The sequence below is a fragment of the Chamaea fasciata genome, unplaced genomic scaffold, assembly GCF_029207755.1.
Source record: "Chamaea fasciata isolate MVZ Bird 193981 ecotype frontalis unplaced genomic scaffold, bChaFas1.0.hap1 SCAF_1, whole genome shotgun sequence".
In the NCBI taxonomy this organism is placed as follows: Eukaryota; Metazoa; Chordata; class Aves; order Passeriformes; family Sylviidae; genus Chamaea; species Chamaea fasciata.
The window spans coordinates 53173055-53200978 of record NW_027094086.1 but is presented as its reverse complement, the minus strand read 5'-3'; the positions used below and the strand labels follow the sequence as shown (position 1 = coordinate 53200978).

General features: G+C 41.2%; 3 protein-coding genes across 15 annotated transcripts in view; 2 read left to right on the top strand and 1 right to left on the bottom strand.

Annotated features, from left to right (window-relative positions):
• MPPE1 (metallophosphoesterase 1) overlaps nt 1-22063 on the top strand; it is a 29632-nt gene extending 7569 nt beyond the window's left edge. For 2 of the 8 annotated variants that reach the window (XM_066183659.1, XM_066183668.1), the window contains exons 2-10: nt 14337-14712; nt 15073-15181; nt 15820-15923; nt 16450-16530; nt 18178-18286; nt 19203-19274; nt 19377-19499; nt 20327-20467; nt 21881-22063. In XM_066183659.1, the coding sequence (XP_066039756.1) occupies nt 14438-14712; nt 15073-15181; nt 15820-15923; nt 16450-16530; nt 18178-18286; nt 19203-19274; nt 19377-19499; nt 20327-20467; nt 21881-22063 (1197 nt within the window). In that variant the 5' untranslated portion in view covers nt 14337-14437. Of the gene's footprint in view, nt 1-11534; nt 11672-11702; nt 11951-14017; nt 14216-14336; nt 14713-15072; nt 15182-15819; nt 15924-16449; nt 16531-18177; nt 18287-19202; nt 19275-19376; nt 19500-20032; nt 20468-21880 lie in introns of those variants that run through there. The other 6 variants (XM_066183637.1, XR_010720836.1, XM_066183628.1 and 3 more) reach the window with 6 other exon arrangements.
• On the top strand, nt 1026-10030 carry LOC136289673 (centrosomal protein of 290 kDa-like). Of its 3 annotated transcripts, none has more exons than XM_066183694.1 (7): nt 1026-2802; nt 3781-3920; nt 4519-4599; nt 6447-6537; nt 7223-7409; nt 8287-8384; nt 9680-10030. In XM_066183694.1, the coding sequence occupies exons 1-7, from the start codon at nt 2356-2358 to the stop codon at nt 9806-9808; spliced, it is 1173 nt and encodes a 390-aa protein (XP_066039791.1). In that variant the 5' UTR covers nt 1026-2355; the 3' UTR covers nt 9809-10030. The 3 variants fall into 3 exon arrangements, with proteins under 3 accessions (XP_066039791.1, XP_066039799.1, XP_066039807.1); XM_066183710.1 differs by having other exon boundaries at nt 2724-2812; XM_066183702.1 differs by lacking the exon at nt 4519-4599.
• The window catches only part of GNAL (G protein subunit alpha L), a 181996-nt gene continuing 174540 nt past the window's right edge, over nt 20469-27924 (bottom strand). For all 4 annotated transcript variants that reach the window (XM_066183591.1, XM_066183599.1, XM_066183609.1 and 1 more), the window contains one exon: nt 20469-25627. In XM_066183591.1, coding sequence (XP_066039688.1) covers nt 25481-25627 — 147 coding nt within the window. In that variant the 3' untranslated portion in view covers nt 20469-25480. The remainder of the gene's footprint in view (nt 25628-27924) is intronic.

Sequence of the window (27924 nt, the reverse complement as noted above, 5' to 3'; positions counted from 1 at the left end):
GTCACTGTGCTGTGCATATTAGGTGTATTCAAAGTCATGCCTGATCATTCTCTGATCTGTTTATTAAAGTATGTATTTTTCTCTTTGATGTCAAGAAATTTTCCCTCTCATCTAGTTGAAGGGATGAGAAATGTCGACTGTGTTAGACAGTAACTTTATTTGTGCTCATTTACCTCTGGAGGACACAGGAAACAATTACTACTGTCCTTTACAATAACCAAAGTCAGTTAAAATGATTCTGATTTCAACACCTCCTGATATGCTGTATTCTCTATGTTTTATTCCTGTTTTACAGACTCAGGACCTCGCCTGTTTTGTTTGTGTTGGACAAACCAGAATAAAACTGAGTAACTACATCTCAGGGTATTGCTACTTCATCTGAAAATGGGATTTCCCTTTCCCTACACCCCCATTGCACTCCTGGCCGGTTTACTTTTTCCAACTTTACTTTTTCCTTGCTGCTACTGCAGCTAGTTACAGCCAGCTGTCCTTTTACCAAGAAGTGATCTCGTGGTTTCCACAGCATGAACTGTCCACTGCTAATTCATTCCAGGTTAGTTGGTGATTGAAGTAGCAATTTTGATGCCAGGCAAATTGGAGTGATTTGTCAGAGGCTCCAGCAATTAGCAGTGCTAGGTGGCTGCTTCTATGGAACCAATACAGAAGTCTTCACAGGCAGGATTCCTGGCAGCAGGTAACATCATGGGCAAGTCTTTCCCTCACACAGACTCTCAGTTGCTGACAGCCTCAGAGCTGGGATCTTGTGTCCATTCAGCTCCGCACAGCCAAGGCTGAGCTGAGTATAGACAAGGCTTTCACCTTTCACTGTGACCCCTGTGTAAAGTTCAAGAAGTAGACAGGATGGATGACCGGGTTGAGTGTGAAGGAGGAGAGATGCCGGGTTGTGCCCTGGAGCCAGAGGTGCATAACACTTCCCTTAATCTGATTACAGTTCCAGTTCCTGCTCGCAGCCTAACCTGACCTGTCTGCTGCCATGATTTTGGTGGACTGTCGACTCACAAGGAGGCAGTGATGAGCTCCTGTCATGTCCACACCCTCTTCCCAGGCATGACAGGCTGAGAAAACTGGGGCTGTTCAGACCTCACAGCAACCTGCCAGTGTCCAGGGGCCTACAGGGAAGCCAGAGAGGGGCCCTTTGTGAGGAACGGTAGTGATAAGACAAGGAATAACAGGTACCAATTGAAAGGGGAAATTTAGGCTGGATATTAGGAAGAAGTTCTTTACTGTGAGGGTGGTGAGGCACTGGAACACATTATCCAGGGAGGTTGTAGATGCCTCAGCCCTTCCCAGTGTTCAAGGCCAGGTTGGATGGAGCTCTGAGCAACCTGGTCTGCTGGGAGGTGTCCCTGCAAAGGGCAGCAGGTTTGAGACTAGATCTTCAAAGATCCCTTTCAACCCTTAGCATTCTATGATTTTGTGATTGGTTCTGTGCAAAATTTGCCAGGCACTGCAATCAGGTGGGCTACATGGGCAAGATGGAAGGGCAGGTGGCATCTGGCAACATTTCATACCAAAAAAAGAAAAAAAGAAGCAAATCTAATGTGCTTTAAGAAATGAGTGAGGCAAGATTTTGTACAAAGACAGGAGATGCAGAGAGCAAGAGAAGACCTAAATTTGAGACCTAGTGAATAGGAGAGGAACAGGAAAGGTTTTAAACTGCCATTAACAGAGGCTTGGAAGACCAGCAGGCAATAATCACTGCTTTGGGTCAGTCTTGCTGTGATAGCCGGTCTTCCTGTGGCTGGTGAATGCCTGCTGTTGGTATGGTGTATGTACGGTCCAGTCCTGAGGGTGGAACACTTTTGTCCTGTCTGTGTGTCCTGCAGCCTGGTCTGCCAAAAATACCGGAAAAATAGAAAACCCAAATCACATGATCACAGCCTGGGTCAGGTTGGAAGGGACCACAGCGGGTCATCTGGCCCAACCTCCCTGCTCAAGCAGGGCCATCCCAGAGCACATGGCACAGGATTGTGTCCAGGTGGTTCTCAAATATCTCCTGTGAGGGGGACTCCACATCTCTCTGGGTAACCTGTTCCTGTCTGTGGTCGTCCCACAGTAAAGAAGTTCTTCCTCATATCCAGGTGGAACTTCCTGCAGGTCAGTTTATGCCTCTTGCCTCTTGACCGATTGCGTGGCACCACTGAGAACAACTTGGCACCCTCCCGTTAGATATTTATACACAAAAGGCAAAGCCCAGCAAGCAGCAGCAATAGCAAGCAGCACCAACTCCAAGGATACAGCCCCTGCTCCCCAGGGCGCAGCAGCATTCCCAGGCACGCCGCCATCTCCAGCCAGGGGGATGTCACTGGGACAGCCTATCCTATACCTGTTGTGATGGGGAGAGATGCAGAACCTGCTTTTGCACAGATCCCTCACTTGGCGTGTGTTGGTGTATCCGTGCCACCTGCGGCCGGCAGAGTTCTCAATCCTCCCCCCGGCCGGTGCCTGTTGGTCACAGAATCACAGAATATGCTGAGATGGAAGGGACCCAGCAGGATCATCGAGTCCAACTCCCGGCCCAGCGCAGGACACCCTGAGAATCACTCCCACCAGCTGAACCTGTGCAGAACACTAATGACAATTTTAGAAGGGACTGGGCTGCCGCCTCGGGGCAGGGAGAGAGAGGCTCCATTCCCGGGCCCCAGGGGCGGCGGCGGCGCGCCCGGAAGGCGCGGCGGTCGCTCGGCTCTGACGTCCCTGCTCCCGGCCTATCCCGGGGCCCGTCCTGGGGGTCCGGCCCGCTCCCCCGCTGCTCGCCATGGCCCTGCCCGTCGTACACAGGTGCCTCCAAGTGAGTGCGGCCCCGGCTCCCGGGAGCCCCGGCCCAGGAGTGCCCGGGAGGGCGCGGGAGGCTCGGCTGGGCCGGGTTTGCCTTCGGCGCCGAGCTCAGGCTGAGAGCGCAACGCGGGGCTCGGTGCAGGCCCAGGGCATCGGGTGTACTCAATACCCTGTGGGATATGGCAATATAGTTCATATATATCAATATCTATCTATCTATATCAATATATATGTTTCCATATACATAAACATTAGCTTTTTATATGGACATGCGGATATATACGCATATCCACACATGCACTCACTTATATACGTATGCCTACGCTACGTAGTTGTATATGTTAGATATATAACTGTAAATATATCAGATTTACTTAGTATCATATATATAATATATTGCCTTATGTATAGCTTTATGTATTATATATGGAAAATATGTATTGCCTCATATTACTATAATATACAATGTGTATTTTATATCCATTATATACGCACACACATTATATATACATTATATATATGTATGTATATATATATGTGACTGCATACTGCTGGGCAAGGTTTAGCAGGCACACGTGCGGGACGTTCAGCCAGCGTGGCTGTCTTTTTGTCTCTGGTGAGGTTAAATCAAAAAGAAACACCGCCTTAGTTGCGGAGCTGATGTTTATAGTTTAGGAGTATAACTTGGATGCTTTGTCCCTCTGTGGTTAATTTTAAATGCATAACAAGTTCCCTAAGTTCCTTATTGAATTCTGAAGTTATATTAGACACCTTTAAGAGATACCTGTTAAAGAAGCTTTGTTGTAGTCAAATGTTCATAAAATTGGAAGCCAGTTGTTTTTCCTGCCATTCTCCTTTTAGATGCTTCTGTGGTTTAGGAAAAATGTAGTAAAGTTTTTGGGAGAGGGTTTTAATTTGAAGCATTATCAGCTTAATTAATATTTGATTTGAAATTGTTCCTTGATTTCTCTTTCTTTTCAGCTCACTGATGAAAATGAGCAATTAGTCAAGAAGGTGAAAAAATTGCACATAAAAAATAAGGAGCTAAAAAAGAATCTGGGTCAGTTCCAAGAGCAGCTGTATCTGCAGCAGATAACGCGTGTCTGTGGCACAAGCAGAGAGTAAGAATTGTCAAACCTTTCTCTTTTGCATCGAAAGTAGTGCACCACTTCAGGACTTGTATTTTCATGTCCTTAAGATGAGCTAGGCTTTATCTGGTCTGTATCTTTTAAGGAGCCATCTGTGAGCAGGATGGTGGGGTGGAAAATGCTGGAGTCCTGTAGAGGAAGAAAGGACATCTGGGGCATCTTGCACAAAATTTATTGTAGTGAAGGAAACAGTTTTAATATCAAAAACTAATACTCCTGCTTAGCCAATACGCTTTCTCTGTCAAACTGCAAAGGCTTTTACACTATTTTTCCACCTAAAAGTAGTGAGATACAGATAAGTTGAGTGGCATTAATACTGTCTAAAAGATTTAGAACCTAAGGACCTGAAAAACTGTAGGGACAGTGGATTGGAGAGTGTCCTGCCAGGATTTACATAATCGGTTCACAAGAATCTTCTGTGATTTAAGTTTTGGTGTTTATGATCTTGCCTGGAAACTTGTACTATAAAACCAAACTGCTAAATAACTTGGTCTTTTTCAGTTGCTGTGTTTAATCCAATTAAATTTGAGAACTGTGATTTTATGAAGCTGTTGTGTTTGTTTCAATTAAGTGTTCAGGTTCAAACAGAAACCCATTTATGGGATAAGGGTGGAGACAGGAAGCATCTGGTTCTAGAGAGTGACAGTGTCAGGTGAGTTCTTGGAAGATGCTTCTTCACAGAATTATTCTTCTCTGTAGTGTAAAAAATGTTTGTGGTTAAGTCAGTTGATATTTTTAAGCTGTTATGCAAGTGGCTTTCAGCCTTTGAAACCATAGGAAGTCATTCACATTTTGAAAATAACTACAAAATCTTGGATGAAACTTGAAAATAGCACTGAGCAAAGAAAAAAATGGATTTCTTTCTCAGGTAGTTCGTTGAGGAAAATTCAATGAGCTAGGAACCTCCTTCATGTATCTGTGCACACATATGGTCTTTTTTGTAGATTTTTAACCTAGAATTTTGTGGTTTCATCTTCTATTTTGTAGAACCTTTCTCAACTCATTTTATATTGCTCAGTGTTATGTGCATACGAAATTTATAGGCTGGTACTGTTTTTAATATAAGCTAGAGAAGCAGTTCTATTTTTCAGTCTAATAATTTTAGAATTGAGCCACTATTACTGTAGTTTGCCAATAAGTGATAGAAGTAAACTCTTGTAACTGCTTTTCTGATGCAAAAGCTACAATTTTGTCCTGAAGAAAAAATATACTGAAACATTTTAACAGCTAGTCAAGCTACGTAAAATGGTGCTCCATCCCTCTATGACTTGATTGTAAAATTGTAAAATTTTAGGCTTCTCATCCCTTCAAAGGCTGCTTTTTGTCCACTTACATAAATGTGGGTCTTACACAGATCTTTGTTGCTCTTTGACCCGGTGCCCTGTTTTTAGTGTTTCCTTTAGGTGGCTTTAGAAGACCCATTTTCTTTTTTAAAAAAATATCTTTGCAGTGTGCTGGAGTCTCTTTGCAAGCTATGTAGCTATGTGGGAAGGTTGGGTGACTGGCTCTGGGCTCAAATTGAGTTCCTAGTTAGGTGCTCATGCAGAACAAATCCAGGTTAATCTTTGAATTTAGTGCTGTACCTGCCTTGTGTTAGACTGCACGTAGATAACCTGACCTAGCTTTTTGTTTTTGGCATCTGTTTGTGAGTTCTTTCACAAAGCTGTGCTATGCTACAGTATTGCTCATCCTGCTTGTGGTGTGCTGTCATGGCTTATTATGAATGGCAGCTCTTACTGTAATTCCTAAAAAAATAGGGAAAATGTCTGCTCATGTCCATCAGTTAAATCGTGGGCCTCGTGTATGTTGGCTGAATGCTGTAAAACATGGGAAATTAGTACAGCAGAACTTGATGGAAAATAATAGCAGAGGGGAAGCTAACAGCCCTAAGCTGTTTATTTGACATTTATTTTACCCACTCATTTTCACATAGATTTCATTCACTCATATCCTCACACCCACACACTTGGAAGCAATGAGATGTTTGTGCAACACAGAGAGCTGGGAATTGCCTTGTGTCCTCATCATGGATTCTTGATTGGTGCTGGACAAACTTTTAAAGATCCTTTAGGAGTGTCCTTTTGCTATTCCTGTTGTGCTAGTGGGGAGAGGAATGTTGAATGTGACACACTGCAAAGTCACTGCAGCTTCCTGCTGCTGCTGTCTTCCCTCAAAGAGTGATTTGCACTGAGGTTTCATCAGTGTGGCCGTGTGTGCTGGACAGAAACAACAGGGTCCTCAGTCTGGCTGAGTAAAAAGGATTCTTTGCCATCCATACAGACCATTCTTTTAACTTGCTTTGCTGTTTTTCTGGTGCTTTCTGTGTTGACAGTCACATTTCTTTCACTGCCATCCTGAATATTTCTATTGCGAGTCTCTGCAGCACAGCTACAGCCCAAATGATCTCTGTGGGGCATCTCTAATACTTTTACCATAAATGATGCCACATTTTGTTGTCTTTCATGTTTTACAGCAATTTGTGCATTTCTTCTGTTTTAGACTACTTCAGATGTATAATGAGCTACAGAAACGTTATGTTAAAGAAACCAAAACAAACAAGGAGCAAAGTGAAGCAATTAAAAATCTCACTGTAAGTAGAATTTGTAGGAGCTGGTATCTAACAGCCAAACGTAAGCTTTTAGGGAGACTGAAAAGTAACTCTTAAATTTGTGAAATGGGACCATGCTTTTCTTTTTATATGTAGTTTCCCATGACAGGGATAATGGAGGGTAGCCTGTAGCTCCTTTTAAAAGTGAGCCCTGTCATTGGTGTGTCTGTAGCAGAAAGCTGTCTCCCTTTTCCTTGCTTTTTTCTTTACTCATGCACCTACCTCTCCTTCCAAGTGTTATATGCACCTTTTGACCTCTTTTGCACCAGCCCTGGTATTTTTCTGCATGTGTCATGAGCTGATTTCTCTCAGAAATTCAGCAGAAGGCAAACCAAATGAAGGCAAAGAGTCTTCTTCTGGGTACCAAGGTGTGTGGCTGTGCAAAGAGTCTGGCATCATAACTGGAGTGGAGGTAGGGTTGTGTGGCCAGGAGCAGTTCTAGAAGCTTCAAGAGTGTGTTGCCTCTTCAGGCATGGATTGAGCATTGCAGCTGACCAGACTAATTTCCTCATTTGTGCTTTGTTTTTTTCTTCTTTCAGACCTTTTGAGTGAATGTAGTTTTTAAATCAGCAATTGAAAGCTCTAGGTTTGCATTTGGGATGTGTTCCCAATTGTATTCAGTTGAACTGTGTTTCTTCTATGCATTTAAAAAAAATTGTCTTGACAGATTAAAATTAATGAGCTAGAGCATAATCTTCAAGAGCAGAGGCAAAGAATTGAGCAACTGGAATGTAAAAAGGTTTCTTGGAAAACTGGTGCTGTTTCTGGAAAACGAAGTCAAACCCCAAAGGGAGGAGTAACTTCTCACAGAGACATTTCTGCAAAGACGGAATCCTGTTGCAGTAGATACTTAGGTAATGGTACAGTTAATTCTGGTGATGTTCCTTCCAGTGCCCCTAGCAGAGAGAATACATTTCATTTCTGATCTAGAGGCCACTCCAGGGCATTTCTTCTACTTCAACCGGCAGTATCTAAAATGATTTTTCATTTTTGAAAACCTGTCACGTAAAAATGGCATTCTGTAATCTAGGATTCTGCCTTGCGTTTGTTTGTGATAAAATGTTGTTTGCTGTTTTTTTCTGAAAACTGGTCCATTGTTGTAATCAGGGGTGGGAGTGTGTGGCTGTATTTAGTGCTGGTATTTATTCTAGTGAGATGTATCTGTGCAGATCTCTTAGTAATAATGTTTGCTGCACCTGGATTTGGTTTTCAGACACTGAGACACAGAATAACCTGTTTTTAGCCTTAAAATGTTGGACAAGCCTGGACAGTGCTGGTTTCAGTGCTTTCTTCCTCACATAAGTAAATCCAGAATTTAAGATATGGTCTTCAAAGCATAGAAAAGAGATGGATGAGATCATATAATGTAGGCATGATTTTCAGGAAATGTGCTACCAGCAAGGGCTGATCTGTCCCTCTCATAATCCAGAAAAAGGTAATCAAGGCATGTGATGTGTGTTTTGTGGATTGTAAAATAAAGTAATCCCACATTCTAAGAATCTGGCAGATTTAGATTATCCAACTGGCAGATCTTGATATCTTTCATAGAACGTGGGAATATGCTGGGCCAGTTCTTACGAATAAATCACTGTATGAAAAAGGTACTTTAAGAAGCCGAACTGTAATTTTTAATATCACAAAAGGTAGGCAGCTCTTTAGCTGTAATATGATTCATATGAGGGGGAGGTTGACTGTAATGGTTGAACTCTACATTTTTTCATTTGAATGTAGAGCTATTGTTGAAGGAGATTAAAAAGCTGAAGAAAGAAAATGGAAAATTGTCTGCAGAAAAGAAAGCACTAAAAAATGAATTAGCTGGATTAGACAAGGTAATTTATTTTAAGACAAGCTTAACAGTAGGCGATTTTTGAAAAACTAACTTTGCTGCCTAAGCTGAAACTTCTTTGGAGTGAACATATGTTGTTATCAAGTAAAATACATAAAAAACCAGTGTATAGCATTCTGAGAGAGATGGAAATGAATGACTCTTCAAAACATTCATGTCCTAAAGGGCTGCTCAGCTAAGGAAGACTATTTTGTCTTGAACTTAAGCATGTCAAAGTTATGCCTCTGACAGAACTCCAGATTTAGGGAGGGCAGAGGCTTTGAATTTTTTGTTAGATCTATAGGTATAAAAAGTGAAAATGTGAACATTTGGTAATTCTTAAAGTTATGTAACAAGATGATGAGATCTTGCCTAACTATAGGAGATTCAGTTTAATGTACTGACAAAAGGTTTTATTTTCAGCAACAAATTGTTTAAACTGATTTTTGCTTGTTCCTCAAGTTTGGTTTTGCTTTTTTTTTAAGAATCTCTTTTCTTACCTTGCAGTCCTTTCTCCCAAACAAAATAACTTTATGGTATTAATTGCAGGGGTAACAGTAAAAGAGGGTGATAGTCCACTGGATGTGTGACTTGCAGAACATTAAGCCAGGGTTCCAGATCCCTGTGTTTGGGAATCAGGGACAATGTGTGGCTGAGAGCTGCATCTTGCAGGAGAGAGATACATAAACCTGAGCTTGTGGCTTTTTATTAGTGTTCCCTTTTTATGGTAGTTTTAAGTCACTGTATGTTATAGCTTGTATATTGTAGCTGTTCATTTAAAAAATGCTGCAAGAATAGGGAGGAGCATGTCCAATTTAGAGGATTATAGGTAGATACACTGTTATTTTGTTCGCGAGAACATTCAAGGATTAGTGAAATGAAGTCTTGGATGATAACACTCTTCTGTCCATGTATTTCCCAACAATTTCTGATTTCACTTACAAAGGATCAGGATGTGACATTACTCCCTTGTCATACTGGACTGTCATTTTGTAGCTGTCTGGTAAATCCTTTTTTTTTTTCCTTTTTAAAATTAATCTTTCCTATTATTAGTCTGTATTTCAGCATCTAACATAAGTTGAACTCTGCTTGTGTGCTCAGGGCAGAAATTATTAAATTGTTACCTAAGGTTATGGTTGATTGCCGTATCTTACCATAGCTGTGTTTGCATAACTCAGCCATACACTGGTAAAAATACAGAAAGTGTCTTTGAACTCGGGAATGACTGAACTGCTGACTAGCTCGTATTGAGAATGTCTTTGAAAAAAGTTTAAGGTGGATATTTTTGGGTTTTTCTAGGATTTTTTTGAAGAGGTAGAAGATCTGAAACATGCTGTACAGGAATCAGTGAAACTGAACAATGAGTATGAAAAGTGCTTGAAACAAATAAGTGTAATATATGGACTTCCTTTTACAGCACATTTGTAACTACTGGGTAGTTTAATGCCAGGTAGATTTTCCACATATTTTTTTTTATACTTACTGTTACATTTAAACCTACCATTGCCTAAGTGGTACCACAGTTTGATAATATACATTCAGTAATGTGTTCTCAATATGAGAAGTGCTCAGAAATGTTGTATTTTGTGACCTTGATTTTTTTTGTTTGTTTATATATCTTTGAATAAACTGTGATCTGCATAACGTCAACTAAGTTTCAAATCGATCTCTTTCACATTCGCGGAATATATTCTGGTTGTGGGTATTTGTGGGATTACAACAAAATTGTTTTATTTTGCAGAATTTCCCAATTTATCCTTATCTGTAAGCTACATGAAATCAAAGTCTGTGTGTAGATTTCTCAGTCTGTGTGAATTTTAGGCCCAAAGATGTGCTAATGCAAACAGAAATTAATTCTATCATTAAATTATTGCAGAGGGGTTTCTTAAAAGAAAAATGCTAAATCTCTGCTTGGAATTTTTCTTCAATCTCAGTAATAAGTGGAAAATTGTGGATGAAGGAAGGATTTAGTGTTCAGAATTGGAAAGTGTATTCAGAGCATTTTGCATCATCAAAAGAAGAATTCATCAGAAGCTCTTTTTTGATTCAAGAGCAAGGTGCTCGAAGAACTCTGGTGTTTGAAGAGCTGAAAAGGAAAGTGGGAGTGCAGAGTCCACAGGGCAGAAATGTCGTGTTGCTTTAGGGAGGGCGAACTGGGAGTGAAAAGACACAACTCCCAGTTACAAGTGTAGCTTGCAGAACCTTGTGAGATTTGAATCTGAACTTGTTTGTAAGGACGTTCCACTGAAGTGTAACATCGTTACATTACAGAACTGTTTTTCTGAAAGGTGTCAATCTCTGCCTTTGTGAGATTGTGATGGGAGAGTTGAGTGAAAACTGCTTTAGGGTAGAAAGTCTTAGTTTGCTTATAACCTAATACAGCTTCTTTAGCTTCATAAAAATACATGGACACTCCTGAGGGATAGGACTAAGAGTAGGATTAAGACTCTTGTGTCCCACTTGGCTTGTTAGGACAGTTTTATGCAGTTGTAATTTAATAAAGAAATTTGCCTCAGCGTGTTCAGTGTTGTTCCGAGTTGCATATTCACTAAGTGATAGGGTGAAGCTCCAGAACTCCATGTGCCTGGCTATAGACCCCTCTGTTCGTTTATTTCATTCTTGGCTCACTTCGGAATTAAAGCTGGATAATGTTCTGAACAAGAGATGGAAGAAGGAAACAAAAGAGGAGTGATGCAAGTCTGCATTGCCAGTAAACTTGATGGAAGACAATAGGGAAGATAGCACGTATAACAAAAAATTATAAGTGCAAAAATGTTTGTAACATTTGCTAATAAGTAAAATAAACGTGAAAGTTGGAGAAGGAAGCAGCACGAGTCACCGCAGCTTTTTTTCCTCCACCGTGTTGTGCTGTAAAGTTACACTTTAAGTGTGTTTAAACTTTGGTCCCGTTGTTAAACGATTCAGTAATTGTCCTCGTCCACAGGCTGATTTTTAAATGTCGCGCAGAACAAGAAACAGCGATGAATCCTTCAGTCTTTTCTCATCCCTGGGGTCTCCCAGCTCTGGTGAGGAAATGACTCTCCAGAGAAAAACGAGCCGTGTGAGGAGGAGCGGCAGCAGCTGCGCTGCGCAGCCACGCGGGGCCGCAGCTCCACCCAGCAGCGGCCGTGCATTCCCGGCGGAGGTCTGCGGGGATGGGAGACGGGATGGGATGGGATGGGATGGGGGCAGCCGTGGGCTGGCAGGTGGCAGAGCGAGGTGGGCAGGGATTTCTCTCAGCCAGTAGCAGGAGCTCTTTCAGCTCGATCTGCATCGCTGACTCTCTTTGAGGTTGGTTTTTTTTTTTTTTTCGTTTAGTTCATTTCCCTTTCCGCTTTTCCTTTCACTATCAGGAATGCTGGCGGTCTAGGGTGCGGATGGGGCGCCTCTGGCAACTTCTACACCTGCGGCACTACTGTCCAAATAGTAACAATTAGCAGCAGAAACGCCGGAGGAGGAATGTGTGAGGAAGTGACCAGCTCTGTGGCATTGGTTGTGTCTGTTGCTGCTTGTGCCTTTTGAAAAAGGCACTTTTGCCTTGAAGATATTTTTATTTTCTACTGATTGCAGGTTTGGTTTGTTGGTGTTTGTTGGGTCTTTCATTTTTTTTTTTTTTTACCTTGACAGTATTAATTCATTTATTTATTTTCTGGACATGGCTAATGCAAGTTAAATAACTTACTGGCATTTTCTGTTCCAATTAATACTGTTTTTGTTGGAAGAGGAGACTGTCTCAGACTACCAAAGTCTACTTCCGAATAAGTACTACTTCCAACTTTGCAGGATAAAGCCATATAAATTTGTGGATAATAATATTATTTGGATAAGAATTTGCCTGTCTTTCTGTCCTTGTTGCTGTGCCAGTTAGCAGATACCTCTGCTTTGATCTTGCCTCCTTATGAGATCTACAAGCAAAGTGTTGTTATTTTGCTAGTTAAAGTGCAGGTGAGATGAGGATTAAACAGGTTATTCAGTCTCTGTGTGTAGTTCCACATATTGTGGAATTGTGACATTTGGCCTGTGGCTTTTCCCTGCTAAACCAAGTTTAGGTAGAACTGAATTCCATGCAATTAAGTGTTAGTCATTCTACTGTTTGATAATGCATATTAGAAATGTTTCATAGTGCAGGCTAATGGTTCTTTGTCTCAAGTAAGTACTTTATAGTGCTGATATGGGAAGCTTGTGTTTGGAAACAAGTGGCTATTATCAAATAGAGGTTTTGGTTGGAAAAATAATATTATAATAATAATAATCATGTGTCAGTATTCACTTTCCATGAGACACAGATTGAATGGGCTAGTTCATAGGACAGTGAAGAAATTTAACTTTGTTCTGTGTTCTGCATATAACTGATGCCAAGATTTTAGAAACAATCCACTAATTTTGTGTGGCTTTGTAATTTTGTCCCAATTTTCCTGATATTTGGAGTATAAATTTTCAAAGGTAGCAGATATTTACAGCTGTAGTCAGATTTAGCTAATTCTGTCTTGGTCTGCTAATCACTGAATACTATGTTCAGTAATTGCTCACATCCTGGATATTAGTCCTGTATTAGGATTCTTCTATTGTAGAAAGCAAAATTGCAATCCCATTGTTGGGTGGGGAACAATATTTTGTGGATTCCTCTGGAAGTTGTTCCTGGGCCTGTGAAGCAGCAGCATCTCTCTAGGTCCCCTGGAGTCCCTTTACTGTGAGCATGCCACAGTGTTTACCTTTAAAGAGCAGGGCTTTCAGACCTGCAGCGCTCCTCAGACTGAGACTGTGAGAGGCTGGATATGGAAACTGAGGAATTTTTTTGGAGAGTAAGGGCTGCTGCCTCTGTTCTCTCAGCTGGGATACTTTCTGGTGGGCACTTACCCTGAAAAAGTGTTCCTACTGAGGGCTGTGGAAGAAACAGATAAAAATACTCGAGTTTCAAAAGGGGTAAAGTCCCTGTGTAGGTTACAAGGTATCCAAGGCAGCAGAAAGCAGTAAATACAGTTACCTCACCAATTTGGCTCATTGTTTCTCTACAACTGTAGCGAAGTTTCTTTTTTTGAGGCTTAGATGTTTCTTGTTTTCCTCTTGTCAGAAATGAAACAGCATTAGTTAATTACCTGTGTATCTGTGCCTGTGTTCCTGGAGACCTCCCCTGAACTTGTTCTGGAATAGGGAATTGCCCGTGGTTCTTGGAGATTACAATGAACCAGATTAAAGGTGGTAATGCTATTGATTTGGTGTAGTCATGTTTTGTACTTGTGCCAGAAGATGTCCTCTGGGAGTTGTTTAGCCTGGAGAAAAGGAGGCTGAGGGGAGACCTTATTGCTCTCTACAACTACTTGAAATGAGGCTGTAGCCAGGAGTAAGTGATGGGACAAGAGGAAGTCGCCACAAGTTTGCCGGTGGAGGTTTAGATTGGATACTAGGAAAAATTTCTTCACTGGAAGGGTTTTCCTGTATTGGACCAGGCTGCCCAAGGCAGTGGAGGAGTCACAATCCCTGCAGGTATTTTAAAGATGTATGGGTGTAGCACTTAGGGACATGGTTTAGTGGTGGACTTGGCAATGCTGGGTTAAGGCTTGGACTCAGTCTTGGGGTTCTTTTCCAACCTCAGTGATTCTATATGGATCCTAACGGATTTTTTTTTCTTTGTTGCAGTTGCTGTTCAAGCTAAGCTCTGTCTTTACCTTCCTTTGACCCCCACTCATAGTGTTTTCACTGTAAAGTTCTCAAAAAAGCATCATGCACCAAGATCCTGGCTGCCCGTAATCTGCTTTCCTTGGTGCTGCTGGGAGCGAGTGCAGCTCTGTGCTCAGCTGGCCATCTGTGTGCCTGGAGGAGAACTTTCTGCTTCAGGTCAATTACATATTCCCAAGCCTTTCACAGTCACAAGGAGCTAACACTGTAGGCCTTGCATGGCAGCTTTCCACAGGGAATGCTGACTTAATCATTATTTTATTTTATGTTTTCTCCACAGGGATTTTGTGCTGGCAGAAAGCCCAACATGATCCTTTGAGTAGCCCAAACTGTTTTCATGCGAGAGGAGGACTTAAACCATTGTCTTATGCTGGTACTGCAATGCTGGGTTCTAGCTCGACCACTGTGAAGAATCTCCCTCTGAAGAGGAGGCTGTGTTTCCTGCTGAAACTCGTGTGCTTTGTCAGCTCAGTGTTAATATTTTGTGAATTTTTAATTTACTATGTGGTAATATTTCAATGCCGATGGCCAGATGTGAAAGGTGGAGCTCACATGAGTGAAAAAGAGACTTCAGCTTCACTCCTAAAGGCCATAATTTTAGCTGATACACACCTCCTTGGTGAAATCAAAGGACATTGGCTGGATAAGCTAAGAAGGTAATTATTAATGTTTTGAATAATCTCTACCCAGTTTTTAGTAGTAGCTAATGGGACAAGAATTTACTGTTCTGTTAAACAGCAATTCATTAGAATTGTAATGAAAAAATAAACAAGCTGGTATTACTTCTTGCATGTCTTGGTCCTGATTGTATCATGGTGGAATTACCCACCAGGTAAGATGCACCTACTGTCCTTACACCTGATTTCTAAGTATTTAATTTGAATTTCAAAATGTATTTTCATATTTCGGTGTGTAACAGCCAGTTTCCCATTCCCATTGCCAGGCTGTGTCTGTGTATTCAGAGCTGAGGATCCAGAGATAAGGCAGTGATAACTGGTTCTGTATTTTCCTTTCAGGGAATGGCAAATGGAGAGATCTTTCCAAACCGCCTTATGGTTACTGCAGCCAGATATTGTGTTTATTCTGGGAGATGTTTTTGATGAAGGAAAATGGAGCTCACCTCAGGTATGACATCATCAGCTCTCTTATTTCAAAAAATGAGAATTTCCTGAAGGAAATGGAAGCAGATTAGGTGTGCAAGGCTTTGTTTAATACTGCTACAGTTGTCCCGTTGGTAGATGTTTCTAGTCTTTCAGACAGGAGTTGAAATATTGTGATTCTCCTTCATTTTTGGAAGTACCTTGACAGTTTTGCCCCTCATATAAAACTTAAAAAACATAAACATCTGCGTTTCTGCCTTACATGCTTGTGATGGGCTGACCCTGGCTGGATGCCCGGTGCCCAGCAAAGCTGCCCTGTCACTTCCCTCCTCAGCTGGAGAGGGGAGAGAAAATACAAGAGAGACCCTCCTCCTTTACTGACCTTGATGTCTGCAGGGCTCTTCCTCTCACAAATTCTCACTCCTCTCTCTGGCTGCAGTTGCAGGGTTTCCTTTTTCGCCACCTTCCTAATTCTGTTATCCCAGAGGCACTATCAGGTCTATCTTGGAGCTTGCTGGCATTGGCTCTGTGGGACACAGGGGAGGCTCCCACAGAAGCCACCCCTGCAGCCCTCCCAGTACCAAAACCTCACCATGCAAACCCACTGCAAAACCTTTGGTGCTGTGAACGGCACTAATTTCTTCTTCTGTTGTTTTCCTGCAGGCCTGGGCAGATGATGTCAGGAGGTTTGGGAAAATGTTCAGGCACTCAGTTTCTACGGAGCTGGTGGTCATCGCTGGCAATCACGACATCGGATTTCATTACGAGTAAGTCTTGGCAGTGGCAGGAGTACGCAAGTGCCAAGAATGACGTGTCAGCATGGCCACAGTAACAGGTCTGGGGGACCTGTTTTGTGGTTATACAGAAACTTTGTGATCGTGATCAAATTAGAAAGGGTCGTAATGTAGGGTAAGGCCTGTGCACAAAACAGGTTTATGCTTCTCTGACCATATGAGCGTTGTTCAGAGCTGATCCTTCTGCACTGACACGGAATCCTTGAAGCTGCTTTTCCTTGTACCGGGCCTGCTCCCTAGAAAGGCACCTGAGCATATTTCCACTCCTGTCAGCACAGGAGAGTGTAAGTGCCCTCACTCTGCTGGTGCTTGCATTGACAAGAGGGGCTGGAGGACACAAGGGGTGTCACAGCATCCCTGTGAGTTTCCTGAATGATTGTGTGAGCTGCATGATAGAGCAGCAAGCTGCATGAATGGTCAGCAAACTGTAAAGCAACCGTGTCAGATGAGTTCCAATGGCGATTTCTTACCTCAGCTGTATTTTTGCTCTGTGACACAGAATGACTACTTACAAGGTAAATCGATTTGAAAAGCTTTTCAACTTTACTTCAGGAAAACTGATCACTCGGAAAGGAATAAAGTGAGTATATTTTTTTCTGATGAAATAGTTTGGGAATGCTTCACTTGGAGCCTTTTTCTTTTCTTGTAATCACTTACCTTATGATGTGTTAAACCCCAAACACTCTGTACAAACCTGTAGTTTGATATGGACAGGGAACTGTACTTAGAACAATGTAAAGTGTAACAATTTCCTTTTAAATGGAAAAGTACTGTAGAGTCAGAATCCCTTTCTCTGGTGTGCCTTTATACTTCCTTGCAGCTGGTAATGAGCCATGGCTGTAAACATAGCAGGATAAAGAAACATGAACCAACCCCCTCTGTGTTTACAAATTAGGAGTTTCATTAATTTTAATACTTCTTTAGTCTGCAGAACTTAACACTTGTTTGAGGAATTCGGGAACACACCAGTTGCATGTGTGCAGTTTTTCCACAAGGTGGGGTAGTAATGCTCAAGCTGGTTTTGGCTTAGAGCAAAAGGGATGAGGGAACGCAGTGCTGCGTGTGTGGAAAGGTGTTTGAGTCTCACCCTGTGTTTGGCATGTGTGCCCTCGGGTTGTACTCACTCGTGGAAATGTGATATTCAAAACCTACAGGTTTACACCGGTTCCCTTAATTAAGCAAACATTATAAAAGTTTAATGAAAAGTTCTGAACAGGTCTGGAAATGGTTGTGTCTATTTTAGGAAGATCTCTGAGTGAATGCTCAGTATAAAGCTGTTGCTTGTCATGCAGATGTGGGTTCCTCAAAATATGTATTTTAGCTGTTTAAAAAATAATTATTAAGGAACATCTCCATGTCTCCTTTGATAAAACAGCACCGCAGAATTCTTGCATGCAGTTGCAGATTGTATGTTTGGTATCCATTAACTGCAATGAGCTGCACTATTAATGAAATATTCCAAAATAAACTAATTTACAACAAATCTGTGGTAAAATCAGCTTTATTTGCTCAAAGAGAATTAATTTTTGTTTTACTGTTGACTAGTATCTCTTAAGTGAAGGCATTCAGCTCATTTTTCTTTTAAGCAGACTGAATTGAACTGGGGGTGTGTCTCAAGCTGAATTTATGACTAAATGGGTATGAATCTTGTGGCAGAAGTTGATTTGAAATCTACAGGGAAACCTTCTATTCAGAATAAAATCCTGTTTTGTGTGTCAGAGACTGCAAAGTACAAAATGAAGCTTGCTCAGGGCAGTCACCCAAATGCAGTGCTGTTCTGGTTTTCAGTTGTTCTGAAGAAATCCAGTGTCTCAAATTCTGTCTCTGAGGTCTAAACTGTGTGGGGAGAGAAGCAAGTTTTCCTTCCCCTAAAATTTAGTTTAGTGCTGAACTTCTAACATTCCACTAGAATACAACTTAAGTATCCATTAAAATAGAAAAAAAAAATCTTTTAAGTGTTAGTATGAAGCATAAGGTACATTGTGCAACCTAATTAACAACTGTATAAAGGAGCCATCCAGGCAGAGACATGGCTGTGGTACAGATACCCAGAGGATTTATAGCACATGATTTCAGGAGCTTTTACATTCCGGTACTTTGTTAAGCTATGTCCAACTTAGGAACACTTGCATTTTATAAAATGAAGTTTATCCCACATTTGTGCATGAACAGCAAATACCTTCCTGTCCTCCCCACTTCTCTTTACCCACCCCCTGGTATTTTCCAGCTTTGTCCTAGTGAACAGTGTAGCCATGGAGGGTGATGGCTGTGCTGTCTGCCGTACCTCAGAGGCAAAACTTGTGGCTCTTTCTCACAAACTGAATTGCTCCCAGCAGGTAAGAGATTATATTATAGATCTGATTACAGCCAGTGACTCCTCGGCCACAATGGGAATACTGACACGGTAGCATAGTCAGAATACAGCCAGGCTCTCCTGAAAAAAATCTGCTTCCAATTCACATTGCAACTTGTTAGCAAGTCTGTCTCCCCCTCATATCCCTCTTAACCATGTTTATTTAACTATTAACAGTGTTGCTTTGCACTAATGGTGTCAACTTCCCTGTCAGTTGTCACTGCCAAAGGAGTGTCATTTCCTCTGTTCCAAGGAATGGCAGAAGTTCTGTAACCCTCCCTTTGATTCCAGATACATAATCCTGCATTTATATTTATGGATATTATTCTGTTTTATAGCCTTCAACCATGTTCTTTTAGTTTCCTAAAACTAATTATTATTCTGTTTTATAGCCTTCAACCATGTTCTTTTAGTTTCCTGATTCTACTGCAATCCTTTCATCACAGCCTAGTAGTGTTTTAATTGTATTTTTTCCTCATATCAAATTGGTTCTTTTATTTCCTTCCTCTTCCCTTTTTCATTGGCTGACTGGATGCACAGTAGGCAGCATGACTGACTGGGCTGGCAGTCAATCAGGAAACCAGTTCCCAGTGGAAAAATTGCCAGATTCTATCTCCCTTGGGCTGCCCTCAAACTCCTTTGCCTTGTTGGTGCAGAGATCCTGCTGCTGCTTTCTGCAGTCAGAAAGAGCACAGCTGTATTTACAGCACGTACAGAATGGGGACTTTCACCAGTCCACAGTAAAACTCTTAGGAGTTCATGCAGCCGGTAGTATTATCTGAGCTAAACTGCTTAACAAAAACCCAAAGCCAACAACAACCCCACCCTCCCATACCCCTTAAAACCTAGCTATTGCCTAATTAACCTTCACCCCTTCCATGGCTTGATTTTGTTCACAGAAAGCGAATCATTTCAACAAGAGATGCAGTGATGTGGGAAAGCTTCCAGCTTCAGAACCCATCCTTTTACAGGTGGGGTGAGGCAACATACTGACATGTTGTTTTTGTGAATTTATTACTGTTCTAGAAAAGCTGGCTCATTAACAACTAATCCTTGCTTTTAATTACTTCCAGCATTACCCTCTCTATCGGAAAAGTGATGCTGAATGCACTGGAGAAGATTCTGCTCCTCCAGAGGAGAAAAATATCCCCTTTAAAGAAAAGTATGATGTACTGTCTCAAGAGGCATCACAAAAGGTTTGATTTCTTGGGAACTTGAGTGGCAGTGGGTGGTTGAGAGGGGGACATGAGTGTCCATTTAAATAGATTAAAAAACTGTGGTAAGGCTGTTGGCTGAGGCAAACAGAGCACAGCTGCTCCTGTCTAATGACGTCTGCGAGAGGCTGCCTGTTAGAGCTGCTCCCCTGAAGATCCTCACTATCGTGGCCTTGGTCCTGCCACATTTCCCAGGTATAGGTCCTAAGTCTTGGCACTCTTAAATCTGCTGTGGTGCCATTATCTCCACTTCAGCCTTCTGTACTTTCTGTAATGTGTAAATTATTGACACACCTGGTATGAAGCCACAGTTTCCCAGTACTTTGAAAGCATCACTTTTGCTGAGTTAGTTACTATAAGAAAATTTAAAGTGTTCCCTGAAAACTTAATGGTCATTATTTCTTTCCTTCTGCATCGATGTCTTCACTCAAAGATTGTCAGTACAAGATTCTTCCTTAGACAAGGAAATAGCATTGCTTTACTAAACCCAAAGTTTTTCTCTGTGATATCCACAGCATTCTGTTGCCTTCGTTCTTCTGATCTGTATGAAAAAGGAAAAAAAAAAAAGAAAGAAGAAGAAGAAAACAAAAAAAGCCCAGTACTTGGGATTAGGGCTACATGGGTGTGACTGATATTGCAATGCCAACAGATTTGTTACTGGAAAACAGAAGTTTACAGAAAACACTTTGTAAGAATATGAAAATTGCCATAATTTCACTCTGTTCAAAGGAGGAAAAAAAAAAGATTTTTTAAGTTCAGTTTCTTTTTAGCTGTGACTTAATTTTTGTGCTTTACCATTTGTGTTCTAGCTGCTATGGTGGTTTCAGCCCCGTTTGATTCTCAGTGGGCACACTCATAGTGCTTGTGAAGTGCTGCATGCAGGTAAAATTCCAGAAATCAGTGTCCCATCATTCAGTTGGAGGAATAGAAACAATCCTAGTTTCATCATGGTAAGTTTTAATTTTTTTTTTATTTTTGTCAGATAACTTTCATAGATAAATCAACATGGCAGTCAGCTATATTTTAAAACTGATTCTACCTGTAAAAACGAAAAATAATAAAAAAAAAATTGCCTACCCACCCAACCCACTCAGTACACTGCATCCACTTTATAAAGTACATCTGTGGGAGCCACATGTTCTGTGTGGTACAAAGCAATGCTGTTAAAGACCTAATTAGTATCTGGGTACATTTTCTTAGAAAGAGGGTGCACTGTAAACTATTGACTTGTAAAAATAATCAGTATTGTGCACTGAACAGTAGAAAGACCAGTTTGGCTTGGCTGATTTACCAGCTATGAAAACAAGACTGTATCCACCTCAAACCCTTTTGCACGGTGCTCATGGTTTCCAAACGCGTGCATTAATGCAGTGAAAGTGTTTGTGACGTGCCCACAGTCTGCCTCCTCATTGCCAGTTCACATTTTATACAGGGTGTTGGTTATGCTTGTGCAGGCAGTTCCAGTGCTCAGTATATCCTTAGAGGTAAATCAATTAGTTCCCCGGTTCAAAAATAAAACAGAACTCTTATAAACTTGGAGTAAGAAGCAAAACCTACAATCTGTTTACGGAGTAGTCTGTGACTTGGAGGGGGAAATCTTTTATGTATGTTTTACTGCTGTTGAGTTTAGGCTGCTTAATACACAGATAACCCCATATGTTTAAATTCATTTTATGCAACTGTTAATATTTGTTGTTGAAAGTAGTTCTGTTTATTCCATGTTCCTGAGAGTAGCTGCCTTCAAACTACACACACACTCTGCACACGCCAGACAGCGCATCTTCACTGCAAAACAAGAGGTTGGCTAATTGAAGTTGCATCCTCTTCACTACTGTTTTAAATCCTCAGCCTCCATCCGCTGTAAACTTTAAGTTAAACTGCAAAGTCAAGCCAAAACCCAACAAAGTTCTTTGTTGTTGAAGTTCCTGTTCCTAATTTGGATTAGCCAACGTGTGTTTTTGCAGCATGTACTGGGTAAGGAGGAGGGCTTGGGGGAGGAAGGGGCACATTCACAAAACCTAACTTTAGCCTGGAAAGGCTCCTTCCAAGTGGATTTACAGCAGCTAAAGTTAGGCTTCTCTTGAAGGCAAATCAGATGAGGAGCCCAGCTCTCTGTTTATGCTAGATGGGAAGATTGGCCTCTGGGCTAACGTTGGCCTGGTGAATATTCCAGTTAGTGCCCAGCACCACAAGGTATGGACTCTTCAGCCCCCTGGAGAAGGCACTGGTACTAGGAAACTGGCCCCAACCCTTGCCACCCAACTTAGGGATTTAGAAATTGGAGATCTGACAGCTGTGGTGTTCACTCCTGATTCAGAATCCACTGTAACACAGCAAAGTGACAGTCTTCATTTCTTTTCCAGGGCAGCATAACACCAACTGACTTCTCCCTCCAAAAATGCTTCCTTCCGTTTGAGAGCAGAGTCTTCACTATCTACTGTGCAGCAGGTGCTCTGCTTGTGATCCTGGTACTAGCTCATGTTCAGCTTCTCACTCCACCGTTTTATTTTGCTCAGCGTTTAATCAGTAAGCATAAAGCAGTATGAAGAGCCAGACATCTGCATTCAGTCACTGAAATACCAAAGCTGAGAACAGTCAAACATCAGACTATATTCATGCCAGCAAATGACCTAATTTGATTGCTAGTCTGAAGGCAGGTTGCATTTACACATACCATAGAAGTCCTATACAGCTGATATGACTACTACAGGATAAATAATTAACTGAAATGAACGTTTCATGCTGTACAAAAATACTGTATTCGACAATCAAATGAGTCCTTTTCCTGCTATAATTTTTGTATCAAATATGTATATTAAAAGTGTAACTGTACATTATGTAAATCCTATAGCCTCATCACTTGTCTCCACTTGTGTTTTACCCTGGTGGAGGCTGAATCTTGCAAACTGGAAACGTTTCTCTGTTTTATTGCTGCATGGCCCTTCAAAAGTCATACTTGTGTTTGTTAGGGTCAGGCAGAATCTGGATGCATCAGCACTGAGAGATGCAGATTTCCATAACCGTTTTAGGGTGCCGTGTGTAAGCGACTGTGGTTTGGGACAAGAAATCTTCTGGTTCCTGACACAATAAATTGTTAGCTGACTATAATTTGCAGTTACCCATCTACCAGACAACAAGGGGAAGAAGCTCGAGGATCCAGTTTGCTGATACACACTTGAAAACTGCTTAAAAAAAAAAAATTAGGGTGACACCTCAAGCTGCTGCTTTCAAAAAGATGTGCTATGATGAGCTTAAAAAAAGAGGGCCCTATTGCATTCCAGAGATCTGTGTGGTGAGGGGCCCTCCAGTTGCCAATCTCCTGCAAGAAGGAAGGTCAAATACAGCTGCAGTAACATTATCCTATGCCTCAGCCTACAGCCAGGGATAGGAATGTGCCTTATTTTACATTCCACAAGTTCTATTGACTTTAGTGTAGTGTCACATTTTGAACTGCACTAGCTCCTCTGTGGGGAGGCAGAGGCCACCAGCTGTGCCACAAAGATAAAATCTGAGCTCAGTGTCTCCAGTGTATGGGGGAAGGTGGGACAAACCTACTGCTGCTCCCCACCCACCCCCCAAAAAACAGAGGGACTACTTCACACCAGGACCAGTTTTCCTGCTGATGTTCCTGCAGAGGCTGGGAGCTCTAACCTGAACTCCTGGGCTGGGGCTAGTTTTAAAAAAAACCAACTTCTTTTGTTATTCATTCTATTACTTTCTTTGGCATGAGAAATAAGAGAATTTTGGGAATTTTGTTTAGTGTTAGCTTATTCCACCCAGCCTTTCACTTTTTGGGAAACATGACTAAATTGAACGTACAGATTTGTGGGAAGAGAAAATGGTCATAATATAGTATCTAAAATGGGATTGTTTTATATTCAACTGGAAACAAGTTCTCAATTGGACTGTAGTCTGATTTGAAAAAGATGACTGATTGGGGTTTAAAACTAATAACAATACAGTAAAAAAGTTAATAAATCCTGCTGATTTATATGCCAGAGTGGGGACTGTGTTAGCTCTTCATCTCTCCCTAAATTTAAAATGAAGTGGGGAGAATGGTCCGAAGTGTGGTAGAACATTATTCTATAAAGTAATGTAGTCTAACACTTCTCTAGGTTTCTGTTATTGCAACTGTAATTTTAGACATTTGTACAGGTTATCTTGGACACAGGAAAAGTATATAGTCACAGACATAAAACACCTATGTATAAAATATAAAGCAGTGTTATAGTTACTAAAAAGGACATGCCTTATTGCTACAGCAATTCTTGCTTTTTATATATTGTACTGTACCACAACTTGTTTTGAGAATGTCATTTGCATAAATTATTCAAGTTTGAGAAATATTCACACATTTTGATTCTACAATATTTAAAATAAAATAATTTTCTAATGTGTCTCTTTATTAAAAGAGAAATAAAAATGTCATCTTGTAATTCTCTTAGGCCAGACACAAGGGTTAATACACCTTTTTTTTTTCTTTTTTTTCTTATCTTCTTTCTCGCTATTTACTTGCACAATGAAAGCCGCTGTTGGTACAAAGATTGAAGAGCTCTATATAATGGCGCTTTACACATTCACAATCGGTCTGTGCAATTGTGAAGTTCTATGAATGACCAAAGAATTACCAAACATATTTTCTAAATATAAAGGACAAAAAAAAAAAAAAAAAAAAAAAAAAGGAAAAAAAAAAAAGAAAAAAGAAAATAAATTCTTGTTTCCCATTAAAACAACACCAGGTTGCAATTTGGACACTTGAATGAATTCCAATGTTTTAAAGCTGAGACTTCAAAAGAGAAAGGCATGTTTGCTGCAACATCCGGTGACTGTAATACCTTACTTGGAAAGGTAAGTGGTTAATTTGCATAATTTATAATTTTTATACTAAAGAGCATTTTTATATAAACCAGAAAAAAACCCCTAAACTCTACAGATAAAGTTCTTACCTCCAGTCACTGCTGCAGGTAAGGTTGACATCAAGCTGTACAGCGCAATCAAAAACATACTTACATCTTAGCTCATTTTACAGGTACAGCCATAATCAAGGCACAAAGATCTTCTACAAGTATTTTTCTTCAATAAAGTTGTACAAAATAATATTACATTTTACAGTCTGTACAATATAATAAACCAGCAGTAAAACAAAAAAATATATATAGGGAGAGGACTGTTGTCCAAGAATGATCTGAACTAAAAAGGATCATTTGTGGACAGCACAAATAACATAAGTGAGGGTGGTAAATTTTCTGCCTAGATGCAACAGGCTGAAAAGTAGCTGTAATTCAAATGCCTGAGGTGTGCAGAGACACTTAGCTCCAAAACCCCAGAAAAATTGCTTTGTCTTCACCGTTCCTCTCATTATCTACTCTACTTCCTGTGCCAGTAACGGCTTAAAAGAGGAGGTCACTTTATCAGTTGACCTGCAACTCAGAAATGCTAAAAATTGTGACAGAGTAATAAATATTGTGGTGCTGCTACATTGTGTGTCTACTTCCTCAACAGTATTTAATAACCTGATACAAAGTGCATTAATCTTTTTTTCACCCATCAAGTACTCTTCAATGTCATGTTAAAAAGGAAACCCACACAGAGGGATAGGTATGACTTCAGTGTCATCCAGCTGACATACCGGTCTGAACTGAGGTTAACCTGCTGGAAAAAATTTAGCAGGTCACGTTCAGTTTTAAAAAAACAAAACCTAAGGGAACAGAGGTAGCCAAAGGGCTTAGTGGAATGACGAAGAAGTGGCATGTCAAAATAATGCACAAAAATAGTCCCAAAAAGCATGAAGGGAAAATAACCCAAACTTGCTTCAAATCAGCTTTAAGGTTAAACAATTAAAAGTAAACAAAGTGAAGAGACTGACATTTCTATAGTATATTCTTCCACCCTGTGTGGGGTAGTATCAAGAGAAAGAGTAAGGAGCAAAGAATTTAAAACCACAGGTTCCACGGTGATCCCCCTCACAAGAGTTCGTACTGGCGGAGGTGCATCCTCTGGATGATGTCTCGACAGTCGTTGAACACTCTGCGGATGTTTTCTGTGTCCACTGCACATGTGAAGTGTGGGTAGCAGTAATGCCGGCCGTCTCCACTCGCCGTGCTTATCCTCTGTGGAAAGAGGGAGGCAAAAAAAAAAGGATCAGGTGCCATGCCATGAGAAGTTTCACATCTCAGCAGTCTACAGACTTGCAGGGAACCAAGAACCCCGGGAAATCTCTATAGAGATCACAAAAACAAGTAAACAAAGAGAAGGGAGGGCTGTGGTTTGGTCAGTCTGGATGACAGATTTGAAATGAAGATTACAAAACGTGAGGGATACTGTTCCGGGGTCAGGACAGGAGTCCTTTGCGGGAGCCACTGATGCCACCCTCAGCTGCACGGGCTGTCGCCATTTGCGCATCACTGTGTGGCCAAACCTGTGCTGCTGACAGCTGTGCAGCCTGCCATGCAGCTGCCCCAGGAATTGTCTTCTTTTTTTGGTGCCATCCTGTGGCAAATTCTTGAACTCTTGTTCACAAAGCCAAAACCCTCCCATGTGTGGAGCCAGCAGTGGCAGAGAACAGCAGACAACAGAGAGCTGCTTGTGTCAGGGCCCCTCAAGTTACCTTCACTTAGAGCACCTATTAAGCCAGCTGAAGGCTTGGTATCATCATTGCACTCAGAATTTGGTGGAATTATCACCAGAGTGGCTGGGTTCACTGAGAATAATGAAACATGCACAAATCCAGTAGACATCAGGCCATGCAGAATTACATTTTCTCAAGGCTACTGCACAACTTTTTAGGTTCTAACTTAAAGCTCCAGCTTCACTTTGCCCATCGTTATCTTGTTAAAATTCCCCAGGATCTTAAAACATATATTAAAAAAAAAAATCTTAATTCTTGTTCTGTATTAATATAGGACTGACAAATACAAATCCATTGTAGATGATTATCTTGCAGAATATAAATGAAATGTCATGAAAGCAGAAGGTCAGTTTTTAGAATAATAGTTTTTATAACTATTTTCTAAATTTTATTATAAATTACTCTGGCTAAACAACAAAAGACAGTATTCTATCTTGCTCTGGCTACACCATATGTTTTTTAACACAGGATTTATTTTACACGTAGGTTTGACCTTTTAAATACCTGAAGGTACAGATATGCAAAACAAATAGACATTTAGAAGCAGTGAGTTACATAGTTAGATCAACAAGAAATTGCAGATCTTTTTTTGGTAATTTAGGTAACATTACACATTCAACACTGATTACACAGGGGTGTTCATACACAGTCTAAAAATCATTTTCTTACTATGCTACTTTCAATACCTAGTTCAAGGCTTACCCTCACAAAAAATACTAGTAACTGTCTGCTGTTTATCATGCACTGATTTCACTCAAGTCTATGGCACTAAGCTGCCCACAGTGTCCTGGTTACATACACAGCATGCCAAAAGATGTATTTTCAAAATATTAGGGGGCTGTCTGTTTTTGTCACCTGACAGCTCTTGCAGTCCTCTCATTTGAAGATAAATGCAGAATTGTCACCCCTACTCAAAACTCATTTTGAATAGTAGTGTGTTACTCAGCACCAGTTCACAGGGGGAAAAAAAATCCCCTGGGACACTGATGAAAGAACATTTGCTTTCCAGGTGGGAATATTTAATACTGGCATGTCTACACTGCAGGGGTCAGGATGACATGCAAATTCGAGGAAGCCTGGTCTGTGTGTTTGAACAGCAGCTCTTTCACCTCCCAGATTCAGGTTTTGTAAAAACCAGCAGGACAGGAACCAGAGGGCCATGCCACTGTTCTGACTGGGGATGTATTCAAACAAAACATCAGCAGCTGGAGAGGCCTGTGTGTAAAACACCAAACACAGGGCTGGGGAGCAGCGTCACCAAGGAGTGCACATGCACACTGCCTCCAGGAAGAGTCTGGGAGGAGAAAGGACATGCTCAAGCTGAAGGGCAGAGGATTTCCCACAGGATACATTTCCAGGACCGGGAGATGTCCTTGCCAGCCCAGCTCGGAGGTGCAGGCACTGGCTGGGCCCAAGCCATCCCTCCTATGCTGCTCCCTGACCAAAACCCGATGGATCCCAGCCCTGGTGCCTGACACTGAGGGGCCACAGACCCCACACCAACCCTGAAGCCATGAGCTGACATATTTTGCCTTTCTAATCCTGTGTAGCAATAGTTATGGAAACATGGTCAATTTTAACCTCCTACTAAAATTCCTCAAATTACAGGCTTCAAATTTGCCACTACTATTCCTACAGCCAGGCAGCTTTAAGGGGTGCAGCACCATGGTGGTGATTGTCACGCATATCCATGGTTTATGCAGACCTGCTACCATGACAGAAATCACAATAAAGCATAATAAACACAGGTTTCTCAGAATCATGCCTGAAAATTTAACA